At 38.2% G+C, this 24396-nt stretch overlaps 1 protein-coding gene across 1 annotated transcript; it reads left to right on the top strand.

Annotated features, from left to right (window-relative positions):
• The first annotated feature begins 3692 nt into the window (after positions 1 to 3692).
• On the top strand, positions 3693 to 24362 carry itga2.2 (integrin, alpha 2 (CD49B, alpha 2 subunit of VLA-2 receptor), tandem duplicate 2). Its single transcript, XM_061038545.1, has 30 exons — positions 3693 to 3836; positions 6037 to 6160; positions 9038 to 9147; positions 9424 to 9515; positions 9925 to 10039; positions 10452 to 10579; positions 10825 to 10973; positions 11187 to 11337; positions 12024 to 12189; positions 12799 to 12875; positions 13614 to 13752; positions 15592 to 15737; positions 15847 to 15990; positions 16298 to 16501; positions 16633 to 16763; positions 16914 to 17077; positions 17590 to 17741; positions 17939 to 18049; positions 18389 to 18474; positions 20243 to 20384; positions 20687 to 20770; positions 20878 to 20954; positions 21048 to 21131; positions 21217 to 21319; positions 21409 to 21513; positions 21666 to 21776; positions 22306 to 22419; positions 22556 to 22645; positions 22992 to 23108; positions 23426 to 24362. Exons 1-30 carry the CDS (start codon positions 3791 to 3793, stop codon positions 23513 to 23515), a joined length of 3552 nt encoding a protein of 1183 aa, XP_060894528.1. The 5' UTR covers positions 3693 to 3790; the 3' UTR covers positions 23516 to 24362.
• The last annotated feature ends 34 nt before the right edge of the window (positions 24363 to 24396 follow it).

The raw sequence follows: 24396 nt of genomic DNA, 5'->3' as shown, positions 1-24396 counted from the left end.
AGTCTTTAGTTTGAGCCTGCTAAAAACCTTGTATAAGATTAAAATAGATTTTTTAAATCAAAAGCGTAGCAAGTGAGAATTTCCCTCGTTTAATAATAACAAAGGCCTGTCTATTATTACCAATGCTCTCCAAACATCCAGGCTACCTACAAATGATACACGATCTTTCAGTGGGGATTTTTACAGACGTGCCCACACTGCTCCATTATGTCATGGCCTGACAGGAAAACAGACCACAGGCTTTGTTGTTTCAAGATCCTTCCTTTGATTGTTACACATCATTTAAGAAAGGAGGCTGCCTAAAACTCCCAGCAAAAAATAATGTATACAAAAGAAGGAATGCTATATCCTGTTAAAAAGACAGATGGGAATTTACACCAGGGAGTCACTGTACTTCTGAAGAAAAGGTGAAGGTTTAACTCTCTCTAAAGCAAGTCTTTTCATTATCTGAGAAAAAGGCAAGCCTTTTTTCCAGGAACTGTTGTGCGTCAGTATCTCACAAATGCTTGACCCTGCTCATTTTGAATTGTCAAGGTGCTGTGGCTGACCAGATGACTTACGCAGGAATCATGCCTGCACAAACAGAGAAGTGGGTGAGGGGGTTCGACTGCTGAATAAGGTTTAGTTTGATGCTTCCAGGCCAACTGAACCTTTTGTATCAACTGAAGTGGAATCACATAGCTGAGGGTTGAGGCTCTGTGGCATGTGTCCAATTGTATGTATTTACACTTAACTTTCCCCCAACGTTTTCTTTTTTCTCTGTTCATCAATCAGAAATGGGGTAAATGAGAACATTCCCAAAATAACTTAAATATATTGTAAGGGGGGGCGCTGATAGCCTAGTGGCTAGTGCACGCCTCATACACGGAGGCTTGGGTCCTCCAAGCGGGCGACCCAGGTTCCTATTCGACCGGTGGCTCCTTTCCAGCATGTCATTCTCTACTCTCTCTCCCTGATTTCTGACTCTATCTACCGTCAAAAGAACAGAAATAAACCTTTAAAAAATATTTACATTTTAAGGACACGCAAACAGAAACACAGTGGTACTTTAATCTAACAGCGACTGAGCGTGACATCAGAGGAAGATGGCTGCCATGTGATTGTGGTGAATAAGAACCTTCTCTTTCCTCTCCCCAACAGATTTGAATTAAGAACCAATCCTGGCCCTCATGATCAAGACACATGTCATGCTTTGGTCTCTGACTTGTGAACATGCACATTTATCACTCAGACAAACGTTATAGTTTCTAGAATATCAGATTACAAATTTACGTTTGGTACGAAAACTGAAGGCTAATAATTTAAAAACACGTTACGTTAGAAACAGTGTAACAAACAATTATCTCACTGCACTGCGTTTAGCTTTTAATTTACTCACAAAGTGAGATTTTTCTGGAACCATCTTTAGCCATCTTGTTATTTATTCCTATATTCATTTACATAAAAAGAAAGAATTAGGCTTTTAGAAGGGAGTTAGCTCCATTATTCACTTAATAGAGCTGATTCATTCAGACCAACACATCCCTCTTTGCAGTTCTAGATCAAGGGCCTTTAATGGGATTTTGTGGTCGGTTATATTAAAGCCCAAAGTTTGGCAACTTACATTGTCCGCCTCAGTTTGTATCTGTGATTTGATGTGAACTACTTGAAAGTCTATTAATGTCCAAGACGCAGAAGCACTGAGACAGTATTATAATAAAACTTTCCGTTGGCAAAAAGGAGGTTATGGGTTATTCTATCACCTTAATGTACAGAGGAGTTAATTTGTATACTAGACACCATGTATGGTAAGAATTCAGGGAAATGTTTGGATCTTTTCACCAACTTCTTAAGCCAGATTGTCATCATTTGTTAAACACACTGTGGCGTGTAAAGAGGCCAGTGTCAGAATCTAGGGTGGGTCAAAAGGCTGTGAGTGTAAGTGTTTGCCTGTTAGGAGAACAGCAGCCTTAAATGCAAAAGCGCACTATGCCCAATGACTAAATGGCTAAATTACAAACCTTGGTGTTGTTCACTTAAAGGGTGTAAGTGAAAAGTAGTTAACAACTCTCCCATCACAACCGCTGAATAGCTCTTGAGTCATTTTTGTTCACCTCCTTCAGTACAGCTGCTGCACAGTGGCTGACGGATCAGACTGGGGTTGTATTGGGCTTTTTCCAAGTATGGCCCACGTGAGTGTGATCATGGTGTTCCGGTTAATCCAGACTAGAAGAAGAAGAAGTAAATTGAGTTGCATATCCAAAAATGGCCACTTGTAATAACTCGTGCCCAGATATCCTGGCTTTTGGTCCCTTATTTTTATTAAGTTTGAAAGAAAGCAGTGCCCTAAATGTACCAACGTCGTTTAGTCATCAGAACCCTTTTATCTGACCCTGCCTGCCTGCCTGCCTGGTAGAAACCCACATCTTTCAAATTCCACTACTCAGGGGCACAATGCAGGCTTTTTGTTAAATCTCTGGCTGAGATGATGTCATCAGGGTTATTTTCTCACACTTCCTCCAGAGCCACAGAAGATGTCATAAAACAGCCTTTGGTTGTTTGTCCTACAGTATAACTATTAACCTGTTTCTTGTATTGCATATAATCTGTGCAGTTTCCCTTTAGTCATTATAATACGATCGTTGTTAACAGCACTGCATCTTGACTTTATTTAAGTCTGGTAACTATCTGACACCAGTGGATGTAGATATGCATTTGGTTTAATAAGCAACCAGCCCCAGCTGACATTCTTTCCTAAATAGTATTTTGTAATGAAACCACACATTTGAAATTAAATTCTCTTTGACCATCATGCCCATTAACGCTCCCGTTATGTTCCAATTAAGTGTCTTACATCATTGTTTAACAGTAAAAGAAAGAAATGGCTTTGGTCTTTATTCTACCATATTGCACTCTCTTAAGTTTGTCATTCAGTTTAAGTTCTGTATATTCTTAATTCTCATTCAGATAGTCTTTCAATTGTTTGTCCCTCATTTAACCCAAATGCTCATTTAGATCGAGTACCTCCGCTGCCAGTGTGCTCTGCAAAGATTAAATAAAAGTGAATCCAAACTTTTCATTTGAAAGTAAAGACAGTAAAGACACCAATAACATCACAAAAAAAAAACACTTACAAATCAAAGAGAACCCTGAAAAGAAGCCCAGCATGTAATTAAAGGCAATACCATTGTTCTGTATAAACTGAGCGTCCCAAAAAATCATTGGGGAGAAATTACAGGGTTGAAGATGATGGACAAGTCTCAAATTGTTTACTGTTCATTGATGATGTTTCTTTTTAATGTGACATCCGCTGATTTAAGAGTTGTTTGTCCACTCAAGTTGCCACTCTGGAATGAGGATTCAAATGGATTTAAATTAAGGTTGATGGGCGTAGCAGGCTAGTTTTGAACACTGACATATTTCTTTTACACATGTTCTTCCACAAGAAAGTCAAATTACATTTTTAAGATTCCACTTATAATCTTCAATTACAGCAATACATGTCGTGGACTTTAGCCCTGAGATAACTGTCTGACGCTACTTGTCAAGGTCCTTTGAAACTCATAACTGGATTTTAAACTGTATTCCGTGCTGAATTTACCCAGCCAGACTTTATTACAGGCCTCATTTCACAACCTTTCACAAATCTTGAGTCAACGTTTGCGTCTGCAGGTAAGGGGGAAGAACATAGCTCCATATAAGGAAGTGTTTCCGGTGCGTCACCGCTGACTCTCAGGGGCTGTGGAGCCACAACTTTGACAAGTGCGGCGGCTTCATGTAATCACCTCTCATAAATGGAATAAAGAGGACGATGGAGTTCTTCTGGGGGAATATCTTCTTCACTGTGATAGTCATAAGTAAGTACTGAAGTTGTTTTTGCGCACTGAATCTATTATAATTACATTTTTTCTTCTTAAACACTAAAATGATGCAGATATCCTTGAATAAAAATAGCGAGTTTTTAATAGCCTACCATTTCAGAAAAAAGCAATCCGTAATGTTTGTATCCTGACAGCTTTGGATGTTATTTTTAAAATGTTTTCATACTCACACAGCACATCTGAAGAGTATCAGATACGCAAACGCTAACTTTGCAGTCGCTTTTACTGAATGAATCCGCGCGACTGGAAGTGCTTGATTTCGTTTTAGATCTCACTCTGCAGCGTTTGTTCTCCTCCCACCAAATGCATGATCAACAATCGATCCAGTGGATTAAATATTCAGTGTTTTACAGGACAGCACATGATTTCTAATGGAGGCAACATGTGTGTTGCTCCGTTGTCTGCACTATAACCCCCAAAGCTTTCAAGCAGCAGCCACTCGTTTAATTATCATCCTGTATCCACATTCCCCACTTTTGAAATGAGAGGAAACATGGATGTGTTGAGGGGATAGCAGAGCCCCAAGAGGAGGCAAAGTGCTACTCTGTGCTGCAGGTAAACAGGCGTGGCTGAAGCCAGTGTTAGTGAAGGTCTCCTGAGTCCAGCACCCATCCACATTCCTCTGCCTGCTGCTGAGGGGAAGGCAGACTAAAAGCTGAGAGCTGCCTGTACTGACTTGTGGCTCTAAAACTGAAACAAGACTCACCCAGATAAATTCCATGTCCCGAGGGGCTTTAAAGGGCTGTGTTTGAAGGGGAAATGTGTATTTGGAGAAACACACTTTTCCGGGATGAGCACCGTCATTAAATGCAATCCTCAGCTCTTGATTAATACTGTGTTCTTCATGTGCAATATAGATTTTTTTTTTTTAGTGGGTTGCCTTGCTTGCATGAGTCAAGTTGATGGTTTATTTTTTATGTTCATGATTCAGCCACAAAAACCACCTAAGCTCAAAGAGGAAGTCAGGAGGGTCTAAAAAGTTTCAACCTTAAAACAGAGAACTTTGAGACCAAGATCCACAAAGATGTAGTGGATTTAGTTGTGTTTATGTTTATGTTTTTTTTGTTAGTACAACTGTTTTGACAAAGTGAAGACGGTGGTATGATGTTGTTCAGGTGCTGTTACTGTTTTTATTTATTTTATTTTATTTATCTATTAGCACACATATCAGAATACATCAAAATAGGATTAACAAAAACATAAAAGGTGTGTCAGGAGAGATACAGTAACCTATACACGTATTCATACACACACACACACTTAGATACATACATACAATAGAAAGACTGAGAGTGTTAACCCTCTATCAGCTAAATGAAACAGGCATTGATCTATCAAAAATGGAGCGAATGAGTGAGTTGATGGGAAAAAAAAGAAAACAATATATTTTATATATGCAAAAGTTTGACCTCATGGGTTAAATGTGAAGACAGTTTCCTTTTAAAAATCTCTGTAGACGAAGAGCCGTTCACAACGTGTCTTTTGGAATTCCATATTTGTACCCCACGATATCTGACCGTGTTTGGTTTCATAAAAAGGAAGATGAAGATGATCAATCTGTCTGGTAGAATATGAATGAATCTGAGAATTCAGTTTAAAGAAATGCTGAAATGATGACGGTAAAGAAAAAGGTACGAACATATATTTATATGTAAACACACATATCTGATGTATATTGATGTCATAAACTGAAAGAATGTTTAGTTTTTTGAAGAGGGGGGCAGATGTTTCTGTTGCTTTGGAGAAAGTTGCCAATCTTACAAAACGTTTCTGCAACATTTAAAGTTTAAGAAGGTGAGAGGGATAAGTGTTTGCCCGGACAATATTACCATAAATCAAATACGGATAAATCATAGAGTAATATAAGGTTAACATACAAGATAAATGAATAAAACTACGAAGTTTGCTGATGATCCCCAAGGACTTCGCAATTTTTTTCTGAGTAAATTTAATATGATTTTTCCAATTTAACTTCTCATCCACAAGGATTCCTAAGAATTGAGTTTGTGACACTTGAGAAATGTCATTTCCATCTATTGAAACTTTAGCATAATCCTTCTGATACCTACTTCCTTTACCTGTGAATATGATGAAATTTGACTTTTTACTATTTCATGAAAGCTTATCAAGTTTAAACCTGTTACCATCATATGATCTCTTGTTTCCCTCCAATCAGCTGACAGATTCCTGCACTCACAGTCCTTCAACGTCGGCACTGCAGGTGCCAAGATTTTCAGCGGACCAGCTGCAGAAGAGTTTGGCTACACGATACAACAAGCGACAAACCATGAAGGCAAATGGTATGGGTTTAAGTCATCACTTCTGGATTTTCATCAATGAAAGGAGACTAGGTTTATTGGGCAGTGTTAGCGTCTTACCCAGAATGCTTATTACTGGCTATAATAACCTTATTTCATTCCCCAAGTCTATGTTTTTAAGGAGGTATTTGCACAGCCAACTATCTCATGAATTAGGTCGTAGGATATCAAACTGTCACATTGGAAACAAACATCCAGCACACCACTCTTAATAAGCGTCACCAATGTCCCTCGGAACCTTTGTCAGGTGTGTTTTATTTTATCACCCAAGTCTTAGACAGCCTTGATTTTTATTCATAGGGCAATCTAAAATCCTGTGTTGTCCAGGAGTCATAGCTTTCAAGTGGTGTCCAGTTAATCATTTATGAAGTTAATGTTGCTTTGCTGCGTCTTTGAAATAGCCATAAAGGAAAGAAAGATAAGGACTTCTCCATATTCTGTGGTGCGCTTTAGTTGATCAATCTTTCTGCAAGCCTGTATGCCTAAACAAGCTGAGTTTCACAATCAGCTCGCTGTCTTTTATGCTGCAAAGGGAACTGCTTTGCTCTTGATTTTCAAACAGTAGTGTGAATGACAAAAGAGCACAACAGTCCACCACATGTGAGATTAAGTTGTCGGCTAACTGTAACATTTCTGTTATTTGAACTTTGATTTGTGCATCTGTATCACTTGAAGGGGAGTTGTCCTGGTGGCAGTAGAAGTATCCATTTAGCAAGGGAAGTGCCTGTTGTTGGAAAGAGATGCACCCTGTTATTAGCAGTGTCTGTACCTTCAGTGGCACATTAACAACTCTAAAAACTGTCACCAGTAACCGGTGCTTCTGGCAACATGAGATGAAGTCTTGTCTCTCTACAGACAGAACGACTCAGATATTTATTTTGGGCTCAGTTTAGCGGAATCTGTTGTCTTCCTCAAACTTGAGAAATTAAAATCTCAAGTTTTTTTTTTTTTTTCATTGCTTTAAAAAGCTTCTCTGACAAACTGTTGTACGTTGTCGTTCAGCCTCCTGCTCTTAGCCTTGCTAATGGCATGGCTCTTGGGATGGCAATGTTGCTCTGTCAGTCTGCTTCTCAATCCAACACTTTGGTCCAGACTGAAATACCTACAAGCAGCCACTCAAACAAATGAATGAAAATGAATTGAATTCCTTAAAGGTATTCATCCTCTGACTTTTCCCCTTCTGCAACTATATGATGACTTGAGTTGTTTTTTTAGCATATAATGTACAACATGCACCAATGTCCCTAAATGCACTTTTTTTTAATAAGCAATCAATAGTAGGGGAGGGACAAAATAACAATAAAATGCAATATTTTATTGTAATAACCAGTGTGATAGAATTATTGAATGCCAGATATCGATATTTTAATTCAAAAACATACATCTCTCTGAACAGATTTCCCTGCCAACTCACGGTGCTTATGACATGAATGAAGGCTTACCTTATAAGGTCATTTTTTTTGTGTGTGCAGTTAATCAGATTGCATGATGTTTAATTATGTCATTGTCTTGCAAAATATAAATTATTGCAAAATGGCTGTATCGTGATAGTATAGTAATCGTGGGTCTCGTGATGTCTTGTATTAAATTGTATCTCAACATATTGTATGGTATAATGTCCCATCATATCCTAAAGTATCTCTATGGTACGGTATCGTGTCGTATCGTTTTGTGAGTTTCCCAGCAGTTCCGATCCCTAATCTTTAGTGTGGCCTCATCAAATCTCTGCTTTATTCTTGAACACTTCCAACCGCTTTCATTCATAAGACCGTCAGCAATTTAATTATTTTACGTATAGCACAAAAGTACAACTCTTACTGGATTTTTCAGGCTGATACCAACATGTTATTTTTTTAAATGTAGGTTTTTCTCCACTTAAAAAAACACCATTAAAGCTTTAAGTCGGTCCTGGTTTTAAATATTTGTTCTTAAATAGCCTAGACGCTCAGTTTTGTCTGACAGGCTACAGCCTGCTTGTGTCACACAAACAATCCTGTCTTGTTTAAAGTCTCTTACATTTCACCCCACTTATTTGTAACATTTAGTTAAACAGTAACTGAACTCCTCAGGGATGTCTGGATGTTGTCCACTGAGTCACAGTCTCGTAGAGCCACTCACTGTCTGGAGGAGGGGCCTGTTTGCGTAACTGGGGGAGTTGTGATAGAGGTCTCTCTCTGACTGTATTCCATATGAATACGCATGAGAAAGCAATAATGATGCATCCTGTTTCCCGTCCTTTGCCCTCTTAGAAGGAATGATGTGTCCCAAGTCTTCTGCCTCTTCAGACTCAGTGGGAAAATAACAGTTTCCTGAATCTGGGTGGTTATTTAAGTTCAGCCTGACAGCAGTTTCTGGGACACATACATTTCTATTACTAGTGGCAAGTGGATTTTGATATTGATGCTTACATTTTATCAATAACAAAAAGCATCATCTGAATGCCTTGATGTAGGGAAATGTTTTTGAAGTGCATACATTCTGTGTGAACGTATAAATCTTGTTTGCTGTTTCTGATGTTACTAACATATTTACCCATGCAGCTCTGGATAAGACAAAGTGCAAGATAATACAGATTGATATTTATTTAGTTTAGTTACTTTTGGCCCCAATGTTGCTGCTGCAAAGTGGGTCCTATGTTTCATTGACAATAATGAAAGTAGAAAAATTAACTTTGATTTTGTTCTAACAATGACTTTAAATATATCTATAGCTTATTGGTTCTGAAATTCTGTAACCATATTTGGCATTACATCATTTGGATGAGTTTCAATCCCGTACTGTATGTAGACGTGGTATCTACTGTACACTTGGGTGCATGTTTATAAGTGGTGAGGAGATGAATAATGTGGTTTTCTGCAGGCTCCTGGTCAGCGCTCCATGGAGTGGTTTCAGTCGAAACAGGAAGGGGGATGTTTACAAGTGTCCGGTCTCAGGTTCCAGAAACAGCTGTGACAAACTCAATCTTCAAGGTGAGGTTTGAAGTTTGGTTGTCAACCCTTTAACCCACCTACACTTGAAATGCCTGAACAGAAATGTGAGGATGCATAATACCTAACCATCAGGGAAGTCTTGAGACGTTTGCTTTTTTTTTTCTTCTTTTACTAGTATAAAAGTAGTGTAGTACCACAAATAATTCACATTTTGTTTCATAATTTGAGTTTACAATATTCATTTTATATATTACAGATTAAACAGTTGTAATCTGAACATGAATATTTAAGCATTTTATTTGTCTTGATCCACAGATTCTGTCAGTATTCCAGATGTTAAAAATGTCAACGGCAACATGAGTCTGGGTTTGACTCTCACCAGGATGCCCTCAGCCAATGGTTTGATGGTAAAAAAAATAAAAATAAGATATCTCATGCTAGGACATTAACAGATTGTATATTTTTTTCATATAAAGAGTTCATACTTGTCATTCATCTGTTTCTGTGTTTTGGTCTGCTAATGATTAAGCTGCTTTGATGGAACTTTTTTACATTTATACATGATGCTGAATGAATGAATGCTGTCAGAAATATTGAAGTTATAATGTGTCAGTGACAACCAGGTCTGCGGTCAACCAGCACACGACTGCTTACAGTTTACATAACAGCAAAAATACTTCAATGTGAGACTGATAAAAAAACAACTTCACTTTAAAGATCAGATAGGAGAACATATCAGGAGCTTTTAACCCCATTAGAAGAACAGCTTTCCTTGAAGTCTGTTCTCTTCTTGACTCATGTGGTCCTGTGTTGCAGATGTGTGGTCCTCTTTGGGGACAGCAGTGTGGCAATCAGGACTTCTACCCCGGAGTATGTGCAAAACTGAGCCCCCTGTTTCAGCCTCAACCTGCCTTCTCTCCTGCTGTGCAGAGTAAGAGCTCTCATTATGTATGAAATTATGAATATCTTCAACTATCTACTTTGATTATGGTCGAGTTTCAATCAATCAATCTTGATCTAATTTGTTAATAAAGTTGATCTTCGTACTACAAGTGTTGCTGGAGCATTTTGACCTCCTATAGCCCTATAATTACATTTTAATGTCAAGTTAGTTTGGAAAAAAGATAAATCAGAGTATTGCGATATAGTGCTTGTATCAGGCAACTTTCTGGTCTGCAAAATGACTAAAAACAAATGATTCTGCATGAGCTGAAACCAGTGACTGCATTGAAGGTACAACAAACAAACATCAACACTAACAGCACGCTGAAGAAAGCGATCAGCAGTAACGTGAACCTTTGCTTGACATATTTATAATGTTTCTTTTGTCATGGCATTTCTAGAATGTGGAGGGCCTATGGACATTGTGATTGTTCTGGATGGCTCCAACAGCATTTATCCGTGGGCTCCTATGAACGCATTCCTCCAGAAACTGATACCTTCACTGGACATAGGACCCCAAAACACACAGGTGACACCCCTTTTTTACTAATCTTTAACAGGAATATTAAACTACAGAGTCCATGAAGTCCCAAAAAGTACACACACACAACAACTGTGCGCACAACTTTTTTCTTTTTTTTTTTAGGACTTCATGGGCTCCGTATGAAACAGAGTTGGAGCAGAGTGTTATGTTGAATACATTCTCATGGTCTCGTCTGTCTTTACTCACAGCTTTCTTTGCTTTTTCCGCACCTTTTTTTTTTCTTGTGCCAGGTCAGCGTCATTCAGTATGGTGTTGATAACCGGGTTGAATTCGACCTGAATGATCATACAACCAAAGAGGAGTTAATGGCTGCAGCATCAAGAATTACACAGAAGTTTGGCTCATCTACAAATACCTTCCATGCCATCCAATTTGCCAGGTTGGTGTTGCAGTTACACTGAGATTAAGAAATATAACTGTAGGTTTGTTCATTTACTTGTTTGATATTTGATAGCATGATTCATAGCTTTTTTGTTATCACATTAACTTCACAAGTTGGTCTGTCAGTTAAAGATAAAAAAAAACAGGTCTTTTATATCTTTTAAAACCACAAACATTAATCTCAAGTGTCATTTGTGTCTGCTCTCTTCAGTCAGTGGGGATTCCATCGAAATAGGGGCGGTCGGCCCAATGCTGCCAAGGTGATGGTGGTCGTCACTGACGGGGAGTCTCACGACAAGGCCTTCAGAGATGATGTCATCGCAGAGTGTGACAAAAATGGCATCACCCGCTTTGGTATCGCTGTAGGTTAAATTCTGCCATTCCCTCTGATCATGTGAAAGTTGTATTTAACAGTTAAAATAAAATACAAGATACAGATTTCAGCTTCATTTCTCTTAGTGTATTCTTTTACTTCAACTGTCAGGTTTATTTACAGGTTCTGCATTTTATAATACTTTTACATCATACAGAAGAGGATTAGGACCACTGAAAAACGTAGAAAAAAGTCAGAATTCTGACTTTTTTTTGCAGCCACATTTCAGACTTTTTTTTGCAGCCACATTTCAGACTTTTTTTTGCAGCCAGATTTCAGACTTTTTTTTGCAGCCAGATTTCAGACTTTTTTTTGCAGTCAGATTTCAGACTTTTTTTTGCAGTCAGATTTCAGACTTTTTTTTGCAGCCAGATTTCAGACTTTTTTCTCAGAATTCTGAGATTAAAGTCAGAATCCTAAAAAAAAGTCAGAACCAAAAAAATGTTTTTCCAGTGGCCTTAATCCTCTTCCGTAACATCATTCATTAATATTGTATACAAGTCTTTTTTAGGAACCATAAATACTGCTGTAGTGTGATGTGAATGTCGTCCAACCACTTACTATGCATAATGTTATGGCTTAATGTAGCTCTGTTTATATAACATTACATTTTATGACATTGATTATTGCTCTTCTTTCAATCCTGAGTTTGTGGTGTTTCTTCTGTCTTCTCAGGTCCTGGGTTATTACATCAGAAACCAAATCGACACAGAAAACCTGATAAAAGAAATTCAGTCCATCGCCAGTAAACCATCAGCACAGTACTTCTTCAATGTGTCAGAGGAAGCCGCGCTCTCCACTATCGCTGGAACACTTGGGAACCGCATCTTCAACATAGAAGGTGTGTACTATTCTTTTCTTTTTTTAACCGTTGACATTGTTTCTTTTTTTTGAGGCTACTACCTGACCGCCATACATCCCCTAACTACTGATTTGCAAAAACCAGAGTCAAGCCCACGCTCTCAATCTGCAGCCAGGACCTGAAGCATGGCCTCAGCCACCATTTCTCACTTCCTCTGCGTTTCGTTAACATTAACAAAACATATTTTGCCCCTTATGTGATGATGATTCTGATGTCAAGTCGGGCACCTCATTTTGAGTATCTGAGTTGTTGTTCCAACTTGAGCAGGTGTTCATGTGCATTTAGCAACTCGGAAACTCGTTTTTTCCGATGTGTCCGACACCGCATGAATGCAGCATGCGTCCACAGGTGCAGCAGATCAGTAGTTAGGCGATGTATGGCGGTCAGGTAGTGCCTCAAAAGAAACGAAACGGCAGGTTTATTCAGTCTTTCCTTTTAAAGAATCAGAATTAGGCTACACAACAAGCCTGGCACCGCTAAAGCTCACAACAGTGAGCACATATTTATACACATTTGGAAATTTGTCTTGATCTTGTAGCTGCCTTCTTTTTTGATTCTGGTTTTTATACTTTGCTCTTCACCCACAAGGCACTGGAAAAGGGGGCGACAACTTCCAAATGGAGATGTCCCAGGTGGGATTCAGCGCACACTACTCCAGCAGACAGGTACAGGTTATTTGTTTATAAGTGTGTTTTCTACTGCGCTGCTATTACTGCTGGTGAGCTCGTTCCCCGAAACAATGGTCGTGGTTATAAGGAACCAACTCATCTGTTTCTTACTTCCTGTTTGGCTTTGATGGAGGAGGGTGAGTATGAGAGTGGATATGTGTTAACCACACTCACACACAACAAATTTAAAAGCTGGTAACAAGTACCAGTTGTGTTGTTGAAATATAAAATAGCAAATGCATATGAAAAAATATATAAAACGTGGCTCATTGAAAATAAATTTACTGTCAATTACTTAATTGTGAGCGAACTACACATTTCCCTCAGGTTCGCCCAGCATGACACATGATAAAATTGCTCACAATAAAGCCACAGTAAAGTAATTTTCAGTGTGCCACAATTTATTTATTTTTCTGTTCCTGCAACCGACCGGCACCTGAGAACGTAGGTTGGCTCAGGTTGAGTATTTAGTCTTCTGTGACCCAGGTTAAGAGTGACAATAACACTGGTCACACTGCATCTGCTCTGCCAACGCACCGTTCTCACAAAAGGAAAGAGGAAGCTACATGTTGCCATGTAGTATGTGGTTTTTGTGGTTCTAGTCATTTACTTATTTGTGTCTGGGAACATGTTGGCTGTTACAAACAGCTCTGTCTGTAACCCAGAGCAAAAATATAAACACTTTGACTGAGTGGTATATCTGTTGACCGGTGTTTGATATGTGTGTTGTTATAGAATGTGATGATGTTGGGAGCAGTGGGAGCCTATGCTTGGAGTGGTACTGTCGTTCATCAAAAAGGGTCAAATGTAGACATTTTACCTTTCTCAGCCTTCGAGGGAATACTTCAAGACAGAAACCACAGCTCATTACTGGGTAAGCATGAAGAGTTATCTTCTTCATCAACTAATGAATGAATGAATCAACTACAGTTTCAATCGTAGTTGATTTAAAAGTTGTCTGCATCCGTGTTCTGAATGACACACCTGGAGCGAAGCATGAAATAAGAGCCAGCCAGGTAGTAAAGTTCATAAAAAGACCTTTGACCCTCCATAACAAAAAAAAAAAGAAAAAAGAAAGAAACAACAGGTATAACAGAGATTTAACATATTTTTCACTTAAATCCTACTACCATGAAACCGTTGGATAGCCGCAAATACAAGCACAAGTCGGGGAAGGAGTTTTCAGCTTATGTGCTGATCTAAAAGTAGAAATACTGGTGGTTATTTGATCTGCCACAGCACAGGCAAACAAGGGAGCAAAAATAATTTCTAATATTTAAGCACACGTGTTCAAGCATTATTACAATGACTTTACATATAAGCAGCATTTCAGTGTGGATGCTAGATGTGGATCATTCTAATAATGTATTATAGTTCAGCAGTGTGCTCCAATTAACATTTACATCTAATAACCTAAAGCCCCATTAAATAAATACTGCGCATGTGATACTTCTCTTTCATCAATGTTTTCTGTGTTGATTTCATTATAATCTTGTTAATTACAACCTTCCCTGCTATGATTCGTATTACTGAGAGTTAAACACTACAGACAGCTCCCTAAAGACAGCTCTCTTCAATGTTTTCAATTTGGATTGCTGTACCCATTTGAAACGCTACGTGTCAGAGTTACATATTGTTCCTCTTAGTATTAAACAGCTCTGCATTGGTCTTGAAACCTTTCTGCTCTAACCTCTCTCCGTTTTTCAAAAGCATCTCCAATATTTATCCAAGTTTGACCACTTTTCTAGGTCATGGAGCTTTTTAGAAAAATGCAGAGGCTTTTCAGGTCGGGTAAAATCACTTATATTTGAACCAGGTCGCTTGCCCGCTTCCATCACTACAACTTCTGTTGGTTTGCCAACACGGGGTGTCTAAAACAGCCGTGTGTTTAAACCGCCTACCTTTTCTGGTCCAAACAAATACAGACCATTCCTGACCGGAATCAAAACTTAGAAGGAGGACATACTGGCTGCTGCGTTGTTGTCAGAGAAGCCAGCACTTCAACATGGCATGTTTCCTTAATGTCTGATGAGATACAGTAGTAAAGTCATTTTATGATTTCATTCAGTAATATCTTACATTGTGCAATAATAATGTTATGTTAATGTTATATTATGTTTATCAAACCACTTTGTGCAATAACATGTTACACTTTATGTGCACTGTGTGCATGTCTGTGTAACACTGAATATTACAGACTACACTTTTGTCAAATAGCTGATCTATTTTTTATTTTGTAAATCTATTTTTTAGTATCTATTTTTTGTACATTCTTAATTTTTATTTTTTATTTAAATTGTACTGTGTTCACTTTTTGTCTGCAATCTTTGCTCTTTGCTGCTGTAACACTGTAAATTTCCCCGTTGTGGGATAAATAAAGGATTATCTTATCTTATCTTATCTTACATATATTGGTCCTTTAAGTAATATAATTGTCCAGCATTTCTCCTCACAACTTTTCCCTGAATACAGATCTAAAGAACCATAATTAATAAAACAGTAGTTGGTTTGTAAGTAACTAGTGATACTAGCTTTTAAACAGATATAGTGGCATAAAAAGTGATTTATTCTCTCTTAAATATAGTGATGTAAAAGCAGCATTAATTTAAATGACCCTTAAATGCACAGTATTTAAGTAAATGTACTGAGATACATTTCACCAATGAAGAAGAAGTTTAATTCCAGTAAATGTGTAACTTGTGGTTTATTCTAGGTTATTCTGTCACCACATTGAGCGATGGGTATACAGAGTACTTTGTGGCTGGTGCACCTCGCTCCAACCACTCTGGACAAGTTATCGTCTACACCCTCAACGCGCAGAAACAGTCTGCTATCATAGATTCAGAAAGAGGAAAACAGGTACATTGGAGGCTGTGATTTTGAACGTTATCCTGGTTACACTGTATATACAGAGTATGTAGCCCTGAGATGCTAATTTAACTAACTTTATGAATAATTATTGTCCTAGATTGGATCATACTTTGGAAGCGTCCTGTGCTCCCTGGATGTGGACAAAGACGGGGTGACGGACCTGCTGCTGGTTGGTGCCCCTATGTTCATGAGTGAGCTGAAGAGAGAACAAGGCAGGGTCTACCTCTTCTCTGTCACCAAGGTACAACTGAGCAACAAGTCACTTCTATAGTATCACTTTGTGGGTCTGGATTTTCTGAGCAGCAGTGAACAAGAACATGGTTGTATAACTTACACTGGGGCATTAAGGTAGACCGTTTAAGGCAAATTAAACACGATTACAATTATAGATTTAGGGCCAATCAATGCGGCTAGATATTCTTAAGCCAACTTACTGAAAGATAGTCAAAGATTCCTAAATGTTTACTAACTAAGCCTGTCTTGTAAAATGATCATATAGCGTGACCTTAAGCCCCACTGGTCACATATCAATGTCTCATCATCTGAAGGGTATCCTGAACGAGCAGGGATTCCTAAATGGTCCACCCCAAACTGAGAACGCCCGGTTTGGGATGGCAATCTCTGCGGTACCTGACCTGGACCTCGACGGTTTCAATGATGTTGTGGTTGGAGCCCCATTAAAAGACAAAGGAAAGGGTGTCATCTACATCTACAACGGGGATAAAAAGACATTAAACAAGCAGTTTTCACAGGTGCACAGATCAATCATTTAATATTTGACTGACATAATTTTTGGGGGTATTTGATGTTTTTGTTAGTTTTTGGGAGTCTATGAAATGTGAGTATTTTGTTTATTTGACTGTGTGTTTTTTACCTTTTTCAGAGAATAACTGGCTCCAAACTGGATCCACAGTTGCGGTATTTTGGAAGGTCCTTAGATAGCTACAAAGATCTGAATGATGACACACTCCCTGACATCTCTGTGGGGGCATATGGCAAAGTGGTGCAGCTGTGGTAGGCTTACCCATCACAATATTTGGGATCGTAAAGAAAACCTATACAAAACATTGTGACAGAGTAAAAATGATTATGGCGATAAATAAATGAAAGAATTATGTATAGAACCGGAAAAGCTAACGATTTATAATTGCCCTTGTGTTTCAGGTCCAGAGGTGTTGCGTCTATAACGGCAGGAGCTTCTTTCACACCCAATAAAATCAACATTTTCACCAAACCATGTGACATCAATGGACGCAAGGTGTCATGTTTCAACACCAACCTGTGTTTCAGTGCTGCATTCAGGCCTAAGAAACCGGTTGGGCCCATTGGTAAGTCTTTAACTTGTTAGACTTTTCAAAATAAATCAGCCAAGTACATTTACACATTCAAGGAATTTGACTTGGTGTATTGGTGCTAAACAATTAACAGGGGTAGTCTGCTTTTAAAGTAAAACATTTGGGAAACATGCTTGTGGCTTCATGTCCAGATGATAAGCTCAGTAGCCTACCACTCTCATGTAAGTATAGTACATTTAAAGCTACAGCCAATTGCATGATAGCTTAGCTGGAATATGTGCAAACACTCAACCGAGCTATGCCTCAAATCCAATACAAATCAGCATCAACAAAGCTCAGTGTAAAAATCTCAGTTTAGGGATTGGTGCATTTGTTCCCTTTAGATCACAAATGCTGTTCCCATATGTTAACTGCTAAGCTAAGGGTAGTCTCTTATTCAGTGTACAAGCATGTATCCCGTTTGTAATCGCTGTGTTTATAGATCAAATCAGTTGAACTCAGATTTAGAAATGTGTGTAACGTAGAGTCCGTTTTCACCCCTATAGATATTTCCTACACTTTGACCCTGGACGCTGACTTGCAGGCTTCGCGAGTGACATCAAGAGGACTGTTCACTAAAAACAATGAACGCTACTTCACAGAGAAGGCAAAGATATCATCTACGCCCCTGTGTCTAGACTACCAAGTGTATGTTCAGGTAATAAATGAAAATTGTGCTTTGTTTCTTCATGACTCAATTTAGTACCATCGTCAAAGAGCATCAATGACTACTTTTATGTCAGCAACTTGATGTGATTGTTGTAGAGACATTACATAAGAGTGTTTTTTCCAGACTAGGCGTGAAGTATGTTGAACATTGTCTCATGATTCGTCCGTATCTGGTGTCTTCAACAGGACCCACCAGACTTTGTCAACTCGCTCAGTCTGAAGGTAGAAATCGAGCAGCAGAACGCAGATGTCAACCCTGTCCTTGATTTGTTTTCGCCAAGTGCCTGGGCATTCTTTGTAAGTGACTGACACAGCATTATCTCTCCATCTATTTGAATGTTGTTTTTGACGTGTGGTCATGACAGATCTACAGGAAACAGATTGGTTAAGAAGATTTTAGATGCAGTGCGGGGGTGTTTGTACAGTCATACAAAATGACATAGTGTGCGTTTGTGATGATTACTGGCTTTTAAAACAGAAGTGTCTCTCCAAGTCACACAAGTTCTCAGGTAAAGGCACTAAGCGTTTTTCAAAGAAGACAAAGTAGAAATAAAATGAAGTTCTGATATGTTGTGTTTTTCCCACCTGCACACTTGGTTAACATGAGGTTTATATGTTGTTCTGTTATTTCTCAAGATGCCTTTCACAAAAGACTGTGGCGCTGATGAAGTGTGTATGAGTGATCTGGTGCTGAGTGTGAAGACAGACACAAAGGGGACGAGGTAAGAATCACTTATTCGTACAAGATGCAATGTGTCATAATTACCGTATAGAACATGTACAATATATAACATCTGAAAGTAGAAGAGACCTATAAAGACAACATTGGAATTCGCTTGATGTGATATGCTAAGCTCTATGGTAAGCTTGTTTAGATTGTAGTAAACAATTTTCTTGAAGTCCAATAATACAGTTTGTGGAGGAACAAGCTGGGGCACATCTACGAACAGAATGTCTTTAAAATGAGTCATTGTGAAATCTTTCAATAATTCTAAAGCCCCGAAGGCTACTTACACTCTCAGTATCTCACGCTAACCAGAGGGATAGAAAGGGTAGAAAGGTGGTTACAGTACTAAAGATAATGTTTCTTTATATCTTTTTGCCCCTGACATTTTGGTTGTTGCATATCCATTTACACTGAGTTGACATTAGACGAGATCAGGTCAGATAGATTTTAAATTTTGTTTGAAAGGAAGTTCTAGTGCAGGCATACCTTCTTCCTCAGTCTGCTGTTTTTGCACTGCCCTGCACCTACTTGACGTGTGTATAACTACTACCTTTCTCTAAAGGAAGTTCAAGTGCCAGGTTGCTCTTAAATTGCACTACATTCAGATTCAGAATCCGCTTTATTGGCCATGTATGCTTGCACACACAAGGGATTTGACTTTGGTGAACTGTGCTCTCAATGTACAAAAAGTATAACATTGAATGTAAAAATAAAAACAGCAAAGACAAATATATACACGTTTAAATAAGATAATAGTGCTGTGGTGAGCAGTGCAAAAAAGCTGAGATGAAAATGATAATAAATATGTAATTATGTAATAGATGGTTAATATACATGAGGTAGAGTTTTACAGTATTTACATTAAAGGTATGCAAAGATTGATGAAGAGGATAATTGTTATTTACATGATTAAGTTATTGGACATAACGATTAGTTGTGAATAGTTTTATGTACATTCACTGACCAGATGGGCTACAATCAAACATAAAGACAGCATGTAGCACTGACCGTGTCGGTGTGGCAAAAGCAAGGACTGTTAGAAGACTAGACCAAACTAGGCAAAGTGTATAACTCCATTTCATTCTTTTTAATGTTATGCCCCGGTAACTCCTAACAACCATTACACCATTTTTTTTCTCCCAGTTTTATGAGTCCGTCTTAATTGCTAATTGCTGCACAAAATTCCAGTTTATACAGCCACTTCACAGCCCATAAAATGTCTGGGTCAAACCTGTGCGCTTGGAAAAAACTTTTCCAAGTTTGGGTGATATGTACTCAGTGAATTTACTCTGACAAAAATATATAAACAAACACTTTACAGGGACCATACGACACTTATTAAAGTTCTTTGACACATTCAAGCCCATTTGATCAAATGCAGCTGCTTTTCTTCTTTTTTTTAGTACACTAAAATATGCTGTATGTCTTTTGTTGTCCTTTTTCGTCTTGAGGATCTTCAGTTTAATATTCATACAGCATTCTGCATTCTGGAGGGGAATTGCATCATATATGGTGGAAACGGGGCTATTGTTTCAGTTTTAGGTGCTGTTTGCATCAGCTGTATGTATAGATTTTACCTTCTTTAAAACCCTTATGAATAAATCAACCAAAAGCTTTTAATAGCTCCTTTTTTTAGTGAAATCAAGGAAAGCTGAGCCCAACCATTCCTTCTTATTCCTAAATCTCTGCTCAGGTGAATAAAACTCAAACTGCTCATTTACAGCTTAATGCATAGAGCCGTAATCTGAGCTCTCATGTTGCAGCTCAGCTCCGGTTCTGGTCAGAGCTAATATCCAAGAACTGTCGTTTGAAGTTGTTGTTAAGAACAAAAAGGAGAACGCGTACAACACTCAGGTCTGGGCCACGTTCTCCAACAATCTCTACTACTCGTCCGTCTCTCCTTCTGTGAGTAACAAATCCAACACTTAAAGTTGTTTGTGTTGACATGATGTGTAATGTGTGATGCCCTGGTTTAACTAGAATTTAAAGATACAGTACATAATTCAAATTCATGGTCATTAAGTTACATATACAATAAACACATGCACCATCGAGCAAATTGAGACATCTTCACATATTTTCAACATGAATAGAAATGAAGGATTTTAAAACAAGACGGTAAAGCTTTTTTATGTTTATGAATATAGCCACATAGCATTAATAATACATAATACATTCATGTATTATTCTGAACAATTAATTTACAGGTGGATGGAGTCAAATGCACTTCAACGCAATCACAAATGGTTTCCTGCCAAGTGGGATACCCAGCATTAAAAAAAGACCAGCAAGTATGTGCAAGAACAAACGATCTTTTTAACTCCTTTTCTCTATTTTGAGCTGCATTTTAGTCATAGTATTTCCTGTTTACACATGTTCTTCTATTTTTCCATTACAGATGAAATTTCAGTTGAATTTTGAATACAGTTTAGATCAGCTGCAAAAGAAAGCCGAGGTGAAATTTGAGGCCAAAAGGTACGCTCGCCAAACGGAGAAATGAAAGATAAATGGTCGCCTGAATTAAAGTTACTGGCTTGAATTAATGTTGCAAACATTTTTCTGTTACAGTGATGGTAAAGAGGAAAACCCTGCAGACAACAAAGTGGATATATCCATTCCAGTTCAATATGCTGCAGGGGTTGTTCTGTCAAGGTGATTTTACTTTTTGTTACCTTAAAACATCTTTTTCTCATTTTGGTCCGACAGTTATAAATTGCTTGTTGTTTCTTTCTCCCAGGGAGACAAATATTAATTTCTACGTGGCAGACGCTTCCATTCCTGTGGTGACAACGGTGAAAAATTTAGATGACATCGGCCCTGAGTTCAACTTTACAGTGAAGGTGCTAATCAACCACTGTATTACCATCATCTACTTTCTTATAGTGTGTAGTTATTTTAAAGATATTAATTGAAACAATTGTATTTAAAGGTTTCTACAGGTGCCTTCCCTGTCAACCTCCTGTATCTGACCATCGCTCTGCCAACGACTACTAAAGGTGGAAATCCACTCCTCTATGTTACCAACGTGAACGTGGTGAGTCCCCAAATACCAGCAGCTTTTTAAAGCGTTCAAACCTGCTCCATTAACTCTACTTTAAAAAAAAAAGAAGTAAGGCTTAGTCTCTGACTTGTATTGTATGATTCCAAAGCTATATAATAAATGACCTGAATCTTTTCTACCTGCAGGGAGATTCAGTCAGCTGTGACGCCAGCAGCCTGGTTGATCCTCTGAAGATCGGTGTGAAGCCCCACAAAGCAGCCTTCTCCGAGGAGAACCTCAAAGGCAGTGAGCAACTGGTCAGTCTCTTCTTCTTCTGCATGTAAACTTTCTAAAGAAGACATCTTTGCATGTAGTATTTAGACTTGTATCATGGAGAAGTCATCACCAATATGAAACTGCACTCTGAGCATATGAGGACCCTTTTCATTTCAATATATAATATGTGGGAAATGAATTCGAAAATTTTCACCCATGTTATGTATTTATAGCTGAATGGATGTGGGATTTAAAGTAACATTCTTGAGGGTTGTAATGAAATAAAAAAGATTCATAAAGTATAAAGCAAAAAAAGGCAATACGTGTAAGAATGAATTACTTGTCAACGTTAAATATTTCCTAACTTTTTATACACTTGTTCAACTTAATCCTCCAAATCTTACTCTATAAATGACGTGTTTAAACTTCATTGATATCTGAAGCTGAATAAAACAATTTAGTTTACAAGTTAGGCTGGTGCGTAACACACTTTAAACAATGTGAAATGTTGGTTTGACAGAAGTTTAATGTCATGTGTGGATTAATCTGTTTTTTTCTTCTAACCTACAGGACTGCAAGAGTGCAAAATGTGAGTTCATAAAATGCAACCTCAAAGACACCAAGCTTAATACGGACTACTTTGTGAAAGTTAGAACGAGGATCTGGAGTGGCACATTTATTTCGGTAAATATATTTAATATTAAATGAACACTGTTTGTTTTGTTTGCTCATATTACCGTTTATTTGTGTACGAGGCTGATTACAAAAAAAGTATACAGATGCTTTCAGTGCTCTTATTGGTATAATTTTGTCTTGCTAGGCGTCCTATCAGACTGTCGAGCTGACGTCCAGTGTTGATGTTGAGACCTCCAACCCTGATCTGGTCATTATCAACCTCAAAGAGCTGCCGGTAAGATCTAATTTCATCTGATGCCTCACATCAAAGAACGACAGAAGGAAACCATGTTATCTATGTTCTCTGACATTCACAAGTCATTGTGATGTTTCCTGGTAATAGACTCATCAATAGACAGCATTGCTTTGATGCAGAATCATTGTTTGTGTATGTAAAGGCCACATGCTGGATAAGAGCAGGGGTAATTACATTTAAATCCGCCATTGCAAAATGCAACAAAAATAATTGTTTGATATACTTTCTTTTATTCAGTAGAAACAGTCTTACTTTTACTTACTCTTTTGTCATAACTAACTGAGGAAGCCCACATAACGACCGCTCCTGTTCTACTGCTGTGCAGGTGGTGTTGACAGTCAGTAAACCTGGAGAAAAGGGTGATGTTCCCGTGGGAGTGATAGTTGGTAGTGTCATTGCTGGACTGCTACTGTTGGCTCTGGCTGTAGGACTGCTGTGGAAGGTATGTGTGGGTTTGTGCATGACTAGTCACATAGACATGGGAAGCCTGATATGCTCTTAGGTATGTGCCGTTTTTAACGTATATGCCCTCTGTTGATGTAACAAAAGGCAATCTAAGGTTAGTACATAAAGTCATCACTGCATTATGTCTCTCTCTCTCCCCCTCTCTCTCTCCCTTTATATATATAATATATACTGAAGTATGTTGTAAAATATTCACATGTCTTGTGTTTTTTTTTTGGATGAATCTGTTATTATTACCTGTGTATTTTTGAATGATCTGTAACTGTCTCTGAACTCAATCTGTTTACCTTCTAGTTTGGGTTTTTCAAGAGAAAGTACCAGCAGCTGCAGAAGGAGGATGAGGAAGATACGCAGAGCCGTGCACATGTCGATGAAGTGCTATAAACTGAATGAGGGGAAAACCTGCAGCTTCCCTCCTCACTGGACTGTTTTCAGTGTGGATACTGGTACTGGTCACTGGTTCTTTCAAAGTTAAATGGACTAAAGCTCAATCACTGGAAGTTTGGGCATTTGGATGAATTTGAAGCTTTTTAGTTTGCAGATAGCTGGTGTCTGATCTTCTGCACATTTTCTGGGAATTATTGTTTTTGTTTTTGAGCTTTGTTGACTGTATGTGTTGACTGTGTGGTTTATGCACTGACTTTGAATGAATGCAAACACTGAATTTACCCACCCCCCCCCACCCCCCATCATGTATAACCAAACTCACCTGTTTTATTTTTGTTTGTTTTTGGGGGGCCTTACATGAAATTGGATGCAGATGTTGTCATCCTGACTCGAACACTGTATACGTATTTTGGTTGAGTTGTGTATTAACTTCTGTTTGTCAAATATTGGACAACATGATTGGGAAAAAATTAGTTTGAAAAAGAAGCATTGACGTTTTAAAAAAAAAAAACATGCTGTAGCCAGACAATCCTCAGGTTGAATTGCCTTTAGATCCACTGTCCTTGTCTGCACTCAGGGCTTTTCTGGCATTTAGACTATTGATATCAGTAGTGTATAGTCTCATGTTACTCCCTTTCATTGTATTTGTACTGTAAATACTGTAAGATACAATTTTTAACTGTCGTGTAAGCTTTGTATGTGAAAATATATTTGGAAATATGAGTCCATTAAGTTGTTTTGTTTGTAGCACAAATTGCACGCCTCATAAGGTGTAAGAATGTTTGTCGTCTATTGTTAAGATCTGCATCTTGCTATTATTTTCAGAATAAAATAATCCACTGATTATTTTCTTACCTGATTGATGAATTGGTTTTGCC

The sequence above is a fragment of the Labrus mixtus genome, chromosome 5 (assembly GCF_963584025.1).
Source record: "Labrus mixtus chromosome 5, fLabMix1.1, whole genome shotgun sequence".
Lineage (NCBI taxonomy): Eukaryota > Metazoa > Chordata > Actinopteri > Labriformes > Labridae > Labrus > Labrus mixtus.
The sequence above is the reverse complement of the archived record's forward strand: the minus strand, read 5'-3'. Positions and strand labels throughout refer to the sequence as shown.